The 11,173-nt window shown below is 56.0% G+C and overlaps 1 protein-coding gene across 1 annotated transcript; it reads left to right on the top strand.

Moving 5' to 3' along the window:
- Positions 1 to 3,412: 3,412 nt before the first annotated feature.
- On the top strand, positions 3,413 to 9,206 carry XKR5 (XK related 5). The gene is made up of 7 exons (XM_074153818.1): positions 3,413 to 3,470; positions 4,140 to 4,323; positions 4,428 to 4,609; positions 6,560 to 6,769; positions 6,890 to 7,059; positions 7,495 to 7,606; positions 8,113 to 9,206. Exons 1-7 carry the CDS (start codon positions 3,413 to 3,415, stop codon positions 9,204 to 9,206), a joined length of 2,010 nt encoding a protein of 669 aa, XP_074009919.1.
- The last annotated feature ends 1,967 nt before the right edge of the window (positions 9,207 to 11,173 follow it).

Genomic DNA, 11,173 nt, shown 5'->3' with positions numbered 1-11,173 from the left:
TGCTGTTTCTGGGGAGCGGTGAAGGATGCTTGATCTTCGCAGCCTTCTGGTGGCCAATCAGAGTCCCCGCAGCTTTGGGGAGCATTGGGGAGGTCCTATGAATCCTCCTATGAGGAACTGAGGTATCACTTTCAAAATATTGCAGCATCACTTCGGGAAATGAGCTGAGCTGCAAGCAAACCACCTTGGGCCACCTCCCAAAAAATCACTTGAAGGTTGGAGAAACAGCTTTGTATGGAGGAGCTGGAGGACCTTCGTTTGCTAAGCTCACTAAAAATATGGAGAGGTGACTTCCCCATCCTCTGCATGTAGCTTTTTTGGAGACCTTAAGGGTTTTTTTAGCAAGAGAGGCTCCTGGGCACTGAAATCCAGCAGAGAAAAGCGCAGCCAAACCAGTGGCTGGATGGCAGCCAGAGGAACCGGGAGTTGGCTGCGAAACTGGGGAGGGTGGCTAGCTCTGGGAATATCTTCTGGAAGGCTTTCTGGCTGTCTCCTTCTCTGCTTTGCAATGTTTCAGGGCAGTAATGGCATGTCTCGTGTGGCATGGGAATTTGTTCCTGGCTTGGAACAAAGCCTTTGGGCAGGAGGAGGGACCAATTTTGTCATCAGTCACTTTGAGACTGAGAAAAGGCTTTGAGACACCTTGAACCCGTGCAACTTCCTCACTGCTGGATTTGTGAGCAAAGACGGTTCTTGAGCAGCCCATCCTCAGCTTTGGAAGAGGTTTTGGTGCCCGTTAGAGGTTTCGCTGGGCTTTGCATGCAAAAAGTTGGGTTTTCTAGGAATGGGTCATTTGGCAGCCGTGGTATTTGTTGCACTGTCAATTGTGGAGGACGTGGCTTGGAGACAGCCAAGACTGAGCTTCACTTGGCTCCAGAGTCCTGTTTACACCCTTCGCTTCACTGGAGCTGGGCCCAACAGCTCAACATCATTAGTTAATGAAACACTTTGCTGAACAGGGACGTGGCAGCAAGACAAGAGGAGGGGTAGACTATCCCTCCCACTCATGACTTCTTTAACCCACTGGCCACCAAATCCAAACACTGGAGCTGGGGTTGCAAAGGTGCAAAGTTCTTTCATGCTTGGTAAAAACCAGTGCTGGAGACCAAGCGGAGCCCCTGGTGATGCTCCCTCAAGGAGGGACATTCAGCCAATGACATCTCTGAGCAGTTTGACTTCCCGGCCACCAGCACATCCACGGCCCTGAGCACGGGCAGGATGTTTAGTTCATCGCTCACATGCAAATATCGAAGAGGGGTGGGTGTTATAGAGCATGGCAGGGACAGGCATAACGTACCGGGGACCTATAGAGAACCCTGGAAACTGAGCTTTCATCTTTCAGAAAGTGGCCGCTGAAAGTGTGCGTTGGTCCTGTTCAGCAGCAGAGTCCAGGCTCTGTTCCCAGGGTTGCAAAGAATCATAGAATCATCTAGGTTGGAAAAGACCCTTGGGATCATCGAGTCCAACCATCTACCTACAAAGTTCTCTCCTACACCATATCCCCCAACACCACATCTGAGCGACTCTTAAACACATCCAGGGATGGTGACTCAACCACCTCCCTGGGCAGCCCGTTCCAGTGTCTGACCACTCTCACTGTGAAGAATTTCTTCCTAATGTCCAGTCTAAACCTACCCTGTTGCAACTTGAAGCCGTTCCCTCTTGTTCTATCGCTATTTGCTTGTGAGAAGAGCCCAGCACCAACCTCTCTACGATGTCCTTTCAAGTAGTTGTAGAGAGAGTGATGAGGTCTCCCCTCAGTCTCCTCTTCCTCAAACTAAACAGTCCCAGCTCCCTCAATCGTTCTTCGTACGATTTATGCTCCAGGCCCTTCACCAGCTTCGTTGCCCTCCTCTGCACCCGCTCCAGCACCTCCATATCTCTCTTGGATTGAGGTGCCCAAAACTGGACACAATACTCCAGGTGTGGAAGCTCGTTAAAATTTCAAAAAACCAGCAGTAAATGCGGAAAAGCCCCCAAAACACACACACGTCCCGACAGCCCGGCTGATCTACAAAGCTTTGGGAGCTCCCTGCTCGGTTTTGCAAAAGCAATGACAAAATCCTCAATTAGATTTAGACCTAATTAAAAACCCCTTTGTGACTTTTCCCGTAGCAACTTGCGGAGGATTTATTTTCTAAAAAGCTTGGGCTTCTCAGGGGACGGAGTCTGCGGGGCTGGAGGTTGGGGGACAAGCAGATGGGACAGGTCTCTGCACACACCAGGGCACCTGCAGCCACCAACGGTTGGGGTCACACTTCACAAAGGTTTCATCTCTTGGGTGACGGGGGCGTTGGGAGGGGGGGGGGGGAACCAACGGAATTAATGAACGGCTCCGTGCACGTCGCGTCCCGGGTGCCACCTAGTGCTCGTCCCCGCGGTTGATGCACACAGCACTTGGGCATCGCACAAGGGGACATGGGGATGGGCTTGTCCGGGGGCACAACAACCGGGGGGACATCGGGATGGGCTTGTCCAGGGGCACAACAAGCGGGGGGACATCGGGATGGGCTTGTCCAGGGGCACAACAAGCGGGGGGACATCGGGATGGGCTTGTCCAGGGGCACAACAAGCGGGGGGACATCGGGATGGGCTTGTCCAGGGGCACAACAACCGGGGGGACATCGGGATGGGCTTGTCCAGGGGCACAACAACCGGGGGGACATCGGGATGGGCTTGTCCAGGGGCACAACAAGCGGGGGGACATCGGGATGGGCTTGTCCAGGGGCACAACAAGCGGGGGGACATCGGGATGGGCTTGTGCAGGGGGACAACAACCGGGGGGACATGGGGATGGGCTTGTGCAGGGGGACAACAAGCGGGGGGACATGGGGATGGGCTTGTCCGGGGGCACAACAACCGGGGGGACATCGGGATGGGCTTGTGCAGGGGCACAACAAGCGGGGGGACATCGGGATGGGGTTGTCCAGGGGCACAAGAAACAGAGGAACATCAGGGGAGACTTGTGCAAGCTCACAACGACCTGGGGGACATCGGGACGGGCTTGTGCAAGCGCACAAGGACTCAGAGACATCAGGGTGGGCTCGTGCAGGGGCACAACGACCTGGGGGACATGGGGACGGGCTTGTGCAGGGGCACGAGAACCTGGAGGACATCAGGGTGGACTTGCGCAAGTTAAGACAACGACCTGGGGGGGGGGGGGGGACGGACATCGGGATGGGCTTGTGCAGGGGCACAACAGCCCGGGGGTTCTCGGGCTGGTGCCACTTGTGTGGCCGGCAAGTGGCCCGCGTGACGCAAGCAGCGTGACGTCACGTTGCCCGGCGGGAGAGACGCGGGGCGGGGGGAGGCTCCGGGGGAGGTGCCCGGTGGGGCCGGGCTGGGGCGGGCGGGGAGGCTCCTTCCTCCTCCTCTTCCTCCTCCTCCTGCGCGGGGGGAAGGGGCGCGCAGGATGCGCGGAGCTTTCCCGGGGCTCTGCCTGGCGCTGCTGGCGGCGGAGCGCGGAGCGCGTGAGTGAGCGCGCGGGATGCGCGGGTTGGGGGTGGGGGGGGGGGAGATAGTGAGGCTGCGCGGAGCTACGCACCAGCGGAGGGGGAGGCCGTGCGGGGGCGGCTGCGACACCACCACCCCCCGCCCCCTTCCAGCCGGGGGTGGATGTGGGGGGGGTGGCCGTCCCTGCGCCCCCGCGGAGGGTGCGCGGTTCCGCCCCTGGGACTCACGGACGGCAGCGCGGGTTTTCCGCATCCACGCACACCCCAGCCTTTTTCTCTCTTTTCTTTTTCTTTTTCTTTTTCTTTTTCTTTTTCTTTTTCTTTTTCTTTTTCTTTTTCTTTTTCTTTTTCTTTTTCTTTTTCTTTTTCTTTTTCTTTTTCTTTTCTTTTTCTTTCTCTTTTTCTTTCTCTTTTTCTTTTTCCTTTTTTTTTAATTGAAAAGTTGAATGTATATTTATTTATTTATATGGAGCATGAGGGCTTATTATCAGAGAGCCCTTCTTTGGGCCAGGCCCCTCGGTGGTGATGGCTGTGCCACAGCTGACAAGACACTGGGAGCCGGCAGCCGGAGATAAGACAAGAGACAAGGACTGTGAACCCCCCTCAGCAGCTGGGAGGTGAATTTGGGGTTGGGTTGTGGGCAGCACCTTTGGCATCCCTCAGCGGTCCCTCTCTGCCGTTCTCCAGGGCTTTGCGCCATCATCCACTACCTTGTCCGGGGGCAACTGGGCTGGTTCGGGCTGACCATCGCCTGTGTGGTACCCGGCTACGCCGCTCAGCTCCTCAGCATCCTCTGGTACAGAGCAGACGGCCGCCCACCTGGGTTCTGGCTCCTGGTGCTCCACCTCCTGCAGCTGGGCCTCTGGAAGCGGTGAGAGATGCTCCCCATGCTCCATCCAGCCCCTAACCAACCCAGCTGGCAGTCCCAAATCTGCCAAAACCAGGGTGGACATCCCATCACGGTGACTCTTGCAGGTACTGGGATGTTTTGCGGATGGCAGCGAAGACGGGCGGCAGTGCCTGTGCCGGGGAGGTGGTGACGCAGCACGGGGACGCGTGTGTGCTGCGGCTCCTGGAAGCCCTGCTGCAGACCCTGCCTCACCTCCTGCTGCAGGCCTACATCGTAGTGGCAGTCGAGCCAGCAGGCTTCGTCCCTGGTGAGAGGGGAGTTGCCAGGAGGATGCTGCAAGTTGCAGAGGGGTGGTATGTTTGGATGGGAGACGCGTGTAGGCATCTGGCATGGGACAGGGCAGGCTCTGGGTGGAGGAGAATGCTGCAAAGGGGCTGGGAAGCCCTAAGGCAAAGTAGCAGGGGCAGATCCTAGAATCATAGAATGGTTTGGGTTGGAAGGGAGCTTAAACAGCACCATGTTCCAACCCCCTGCCCTGGGCAGGGACACCTCCCACCAGACCAGGTTGCTCAAAGCCCCGTCCAACCTTGCCTTGAAACTCTTCAGGGATGGGGCAACCACAGCTTCTCTGGGCAACCTGGGCCAGGTTCTCACCACCCTCACAGCAAAGAATTTCTTCCTAATATCTCATCTAAATCTCCCCTCTTTCAGTTTAACACCATTGCCCCTTGTCCTATGGCTCCCCTCCCTGATGAAGAGTCCCTCCCCAGCTTTCCTGGAGCCCCTTGAGGGACTGGAAGGGGCTCCAAGGTCTCCCCAGAGCCTTCTCTTCTCCAGGATGAACCCCCCAACTCTCTCAGCCTGTCCTCACAGCAGAGGGGCTCCAGCCCTCCCAGCATCTCCGTGGCCTCCTCTGGCCCCGCTCCAACGGCTCCATGTCTCTCCTGTGCTGAGGCCCCAGAGCTGGAGGCAGCACTTGGGGGGGGTCTCCCCAGAGCGGAGCAGAGGGGCAGAATCCCCCCCCTCTCCCTGCTGGCCACGCTGCTGGGGATGCAGCCCAGGGTGTGGGGGGCTTTCTGGGCTGCCAGCGCACGTTGCCGGCTCTTGTTGAACTTCTCATCCACCAACACCCTCAAGTCCTTCTCCTCAGGGCTGCTTTCAATCCATCCTCCACCCAGCCTGGGTTTGTGTTTAGGATTGCCCCAACTCATGTGCAGGACCTTTCACTTGGCCTGGTTGAACGTCACGGGTATGAACAAATGGGGCTTAAAGATCTGCTGTGGCTGAACCTGGAGGAGTCTCGAGCTACCCGTGGCTTCTCCAAGCCAGTAGTCAGTACCCCGTACAGGGAACCTCCATGGCCAGACAGTGCCTTGGCTGGGTTTGAACCCAACACACATGTTCCTATTGGTGGTTCAGCCCTAATCACAGTGCAGTGCTGAGTGTTTTGGGGTTTGGGGCTGCTCTGTAGAATAGGTGAACTTTCAGGTGTGCAGAGAGAGAAGCTGGGCTGTGTGGAGTCATGGCGTGCGCAAGGTCATGCTTAAATCAGTGTCGGTCTCTGATCCGATTGCAGTGACCAGAGATGGACCTGTCCTGCTGCTTCAGAGCTCTGCCCATGGCAGAGAACAGTCAGAAGATTTAAGCAGGGAGATGCCAAGCATGCAGAGGAGACCGGATTCAGCAGGAATTGGTCGGCACTGGTCAGGCCCCACCTCGAGTGCTGTGTCCAGTTTTGGGCCCCTCATGACAGGAAAGACATTGAGGGGCTGGAGCGTGTCCAGAGAAGGGCAACGGAGCTGGTGAGGGGTCTGGAGCACAAGTCTTGTGAGGAGCAGCTGAGGGAGCTGGGGGTGTTCAGCCTGGAGAAAAGGAGGCTGAGGGGAGACCTTCTCGCTCTCTACAACTACTTGAAAGGAGGGTGTAGCCAGGGGGGGTCAGTCTCTTCTCCCAAGGAACAGGCGATGGGACAAGATGAAACGGCCTCAAGTTGCTGGGGAGGTTTAGATTGGATATTAGGAAAAAATTTTACGCTGAAAGGGTTATCAAACATTGGAACTGGCTGCCCAGGGCAGTGGTGGAGTCACCATCCCTGGAGGTATTCAGAAGATGGGTAGACGTTGTGCTGAGGGATGTGATTTAGTGATGGTTTTTGTATTGGGGTGCCATGCTACCAACAGCTCCTTAGCATTGAGATATGGTCCAACAACACAGTTGGCATCCTTCAGAGCACCTGACTGCCCTTGTCCCCGTGCAGGTGTCAGCGCTGGGCTGTCCCTCCTCTCCCTTGCCTGGGCTTTGGTCTCCTACAGCCGCTTCTCCTGCCTGCTGAAACCTGGTCACCTCTGCCCGCCGGCCACGGCAATCCTCTGCCTGCTGCTCTGGAGGACTGGGATGCTGGGCACCAGGGTCCTGTCCCTGGTGCTCTTTGCCAGGCTCTATTCCTTCTGGGTTTTTGCTGTGGCAGGTAAGACCTGTGATCATCTTCCCCGTGTCCCATCCTGCTGGTCAGACGCAGGGATGCTCCTGGTACTGGAGAGCTTTGCAGCCTCCCCCAGGAACGGATTTCGGTCCCTTCCCCTTGCAGGTGTCCACTGGCTGCTAATGGCCTTCTGGCTGGTGGCCCAGCAGACGGACATCGTGGCCCAACCCTGCCGCTGGAGGCTGTTCAATTGCCTGGTGGGAGCCGTTTACATCTTTTGCTACATTAACGTCCGACCCGGTCCCTCCAAGCACAGGGTGGCCGTGTTTTATGCAGTAAGTACCCAGGATACTCAATGTTCCACGTGGATGCAGTTGCTGGAGAGTAGTGGTGGCTTCAGACTCTCCTTTCTCATCTCTCGCGTTGCCTCTTGATAAAAATCCAGCATTTCCCGAGTCCTGACAAAGCCGCGTGGTCACCAGGGTGGGTGCACCTTCTGTGCTGGCTTTGTCATCTTAGCACCAGCCACAGAATGTCTCAGTAACACCGGAGCGGCTGTGCTGCTCTGCCAGAGTTATTTTTCAGAGTTATTTTCATTTTCAGTCGAGACCTTGCAGAAAGTTCATTTCAGCCACCCTTGCGTTCTAAGTGACAACTTAGGTGCACAATAAACCAGCAAAATCTAGAAACTGGGTGTTTTCTGTCGTCGGAAGCACATCTAAAACCATCAGAAGCATAAAAGTGACGTCTTTCTTCCCTCTGCTCTGCAGATAATGCTGATGGAGAACGCTCTCCTGCTGCTGCTGGCCACCCGGTTCCTGCAGGCAGAGCTGAGGAGCAGCCTGTGCGTGACGGGGGCCGTCATGTCAGGGTCTGTCATAGGTAAGATCTGCTGGGTTTTAGGGCCTGGATTGCATGTTTGTTGTGGTTTTGGCCTAATTTACCAAAACCGGACCGACAGACGGCCCTTCCCCCCCCTTCTCTAAGGTCTCCCTGGAGCCTTCTCTTCTCCAGGCTGAACCCCCCCCCAACTCTCTCAGCCTGTCCTCACAGTAGAGGAGCTCCAGCCCTCAGAGCATCTTAGTGGCCTCCTCTGGACCTGCTCCAACAGGTCCATGTCCTTGTTTTGGGGGCTCCAGAGCTGGACACAGTACTTCAGGAGGGTTCTTACCAGAGCGAAGTAGATAGGGAGAATCACGTCCCAGTTTAAGGAATGGAGGAGGGTGATGCAGTGACTTTATGGGTTCTTGCTTGGACACCTGATGCCCAGCAGCATCTCTTCAGAGGGCCTGTTGATTTGGAGGTGTCAGCGAGGTCTGATCTCTCCTCCGCATCTCACCGAAACGCTGCTGGGACTCATCCCTTGACATTTTTCTGCTCTTTTTCAGGTGCCGCAGCTCTGGTGGTTTATTACAGCTTGCTCCATCCTAAGTCCACCGAGATCTGGCAGGGCTTCCTGGAAACAACCTGCAGTGCTACAGCTGCAGATGATGACCAGGTTGCTGGAGACGGCTCCCAAGAAGAGCAGAGCTTGGGAACTTCAGGACACAGCGGGTCCTTGGCAGGGGAAGGGACCACAGCAGATCCCAAAACCAGGAACAGCTCATCGCTCCTGCAATTCGGAGAGCATTTGGAGGACAGCTGGGCAAACCATCACCACTGGCTGCTGGTAAAGCTGGCCTTGAAGACAGGAGATATGTCCACCATCAACGCAGCTTTTGGAGATGGTGGTGTGGGAGAGGTCCATCCTGGAGGGTGGGTGATGGAGAAACCTGACGGCATTGAGCCTGGGGCCCACCTTTCCCTCCCCACGAGGGAAATCGGTCCTCGGGGTGTTGAATCTGGTCTGACCGATGAGAAACTGCAGGCAGTGAGGAACGGAGGAGGTGGCAAATCCTGTGACAGCGCTGCGAGAACGGCACGGGAGGATGGAGCAGGGCAGGAGCCTGGTTTTCACTCGGCCGTATCCTTTCCCAGTGACTTCTCCCCAGATCCGGCCGAGGGCTCCTCTGTGTATTTCAGCGCGACTGCGGGAGGAATCGCCTCTCCCGGTGTGGGGACAACCACAGCTGCAGACCTGGCCCTGGTGCAACGGGACAGCGAAGCCCAGCCTCCCCCCAGATGCCTGGGTGAAGGAGGAGGAGGAGGAGAGGATTTATCCCTTGGGATGGTGAGCATCAGCCCAATCCTGGGCGCTTGTGCCCACAAGGATCTGCAGAGCAGCTCTTCCCTCGGCAGCATGAGCAGCTTTGGGGTGGCAGGTCCCCACAAAGAGGTCTCAGAGCCCGTGGGGCTAGAGGATGCCCTTGTGGGGTGTCATCACCCTCGGGACACCCACCCTTGTGGCTCACAAGGGGCTGTCGTGAGGAGCAAGCTGAGGCCACCATGCTTCACCTCCACCCCCAAGGGTGACTCTAGATGCCCACAGCAAGGACTGGAGGAGCTGGGAGAGGGGACGGACCTGTCTGGGTCACTGGAGTGACCCTTAAATTGCTGCACCCTCACTTTGGGTGAGCACTGGGGTGACTGCCTCATTGGCAGGGTATGGCAGGAGGTGGTGGGATGTTAATGCAGGCCATGAAGACTGTCCCCATGGTGCCCCTGCTGCCAGGCAGACACGGTCCTCCATCAGCAGGACATCACCTTCCCTCCTGGTGCATCTTCTACTTGCAGTTTTGGAGAGCTTCAAAGGTCTTAAAAAGCCAGGCAGCTGGAACATGCTGCCTTGGAAATATTTGTGACAATGGCTTGAAGCACATCCTTTAACAAGTGCCTCTACAAGCTGCTGGCCTGTCCCAGTGTGGAGATCTGGCTGCTGCCTCCAGGAGCTGCAACGCTGGCCAAAGCGGGAGTCTTCTCAGGACAAATAAGTGCCTCAACCAGAAAAATAATGAGTTTTACTCTCAGATGCCCTTCTTTCTGGGCAGAATAAGCCCTAAAGTAAATCTCAGCAGTACTTGATTTATTTTTCCCTCGAGAGCTTTACCAGCTCCATTTACTGGGGCCACATAGGAGCCTCAATACCGTGATCTTAGAACCATGGACTGGTTGGACATGAATTTGTGCCCAAGGTCTGGTCAGCTGGGTTCACCAGAGAGCTCATGGGTACCATCTGGTGCACATCTGGCCTTATCCTCCAGCTGTTGTCCCTCTGCAGGCAGGACTCTGGTGGTGCCACAGGGCAGGAAAGGCAGCAGGAAGCACAGGCATGCTTCCGTGAGCATTCACTGCTCAGGATTGACCCGGCCAGATGTTTCTTCAAGCTGTTCTGGGCACTGAAGACCCAGTTAGTGGTCGTTTCCGAGTGAAGCCACTATCTGACGTGGTGATGGCTCCGTGTCTCCATTTGGAGCCCGGCTCCATCATGCTGCAGCTCTTCTCTGTGGGGAGGAAACAGCTGCAGCAGCTTTTCCAGAGTCCTCCTCGCGACATGCGTCACACAGAAGGCAGCGGAGCTGCCCTGGCATTATGGAAATTTTTATCTCGTTTGTTTTTCCACCTTTGATAATGTATAACGATGCTTTAAAAAAAACAAACCAGGCTTTGCTGTGTCTGTGTCTCATGTTGGGGCTGCACGTAAGCATGGAGAGGTCCTCTGGACCTTGCCGGAGGGGATGTTGGACCTTGATCTCCTGCTGCTTTGCAAGTGAACTGCTGCATGGGTTCCTGGCTGGATGTGACATTGCCTCCTCCCCTCTCCTCCTCAACTCCACTTTCCTTAGATTTTCTACCCATTCCGGTTCTACCTGCCCCCAGTCAAGCTGTTTGTTTAATAGAGCAGGGTTTTTCTTGTTCTCCAGCACAAGACTCCACATCACCTGCTTTCTCTCTTCCCCACTTTGCTCCTGCAGCCCCAGGAGGGCTGGCTGTTGGGATTCCAGTACCTAAAGGGGAGCTACAGGAGAGATTGGGAAGGACTCTTGATCAGGGAGGGGAGCCATAGGACGAGGGGCAATGGTTTTAAGCTGAAAGAGGGGAGATTGAGATGAGATCTCAGGAGGAAATTCTTTGCTGTGAGGGTGGCGAGACCCTGGCCCAGGTTGCCCAGAGAAGCTGTGGCTGCCCCATCCCTGGAGGGGTTCAAGGCCAGGTTGGACAGGGCTTTGAACAAGCTGGTCTGGTGGGAGGTGTCCCTGCCCATGGCAGGGGGTTGGAACTGGGTGATCTTGAAGGTCCCTTCCAACCCAAACCATTCTATGATTCTATATTTAGTTAAATCTAAAGCCTTGTTTGGAGTAGGAGGACAGTCCAGCTGCAGATCACAGCTCCAGATACCCCTCCCCACCCTTCCCATCTCTGGGATGGGTGGAACTCAAGATACCCCAATGACCTGCTGCACATCCAGTTTTTCTCCAAGGCTGCCAGATCGAAGAAGTCAGGCTGGGGAGATGTTTCTCCCCGTAACTCCTTGTTCCTTGGCCACCAGAGGGAGATGCTGCTCAAGGCCTC

This window comes from Numenius arquata, chromosome 9 (genome assembly GCF_964106895.1).
Source record: "Numenius arquata chromosome 9, bNumArq3.hap1.1, whole genome shotgun sequence".
NCBI classification, from domain to species: Eukaryota; Metazoa; Chordata; class Aves; order Charadriiformes; family Scolopacidae; genus Numenius; species Numenius arquata.
This window is presented reverse-complemented; position numbering and strand designations above follow the sequence as displayed.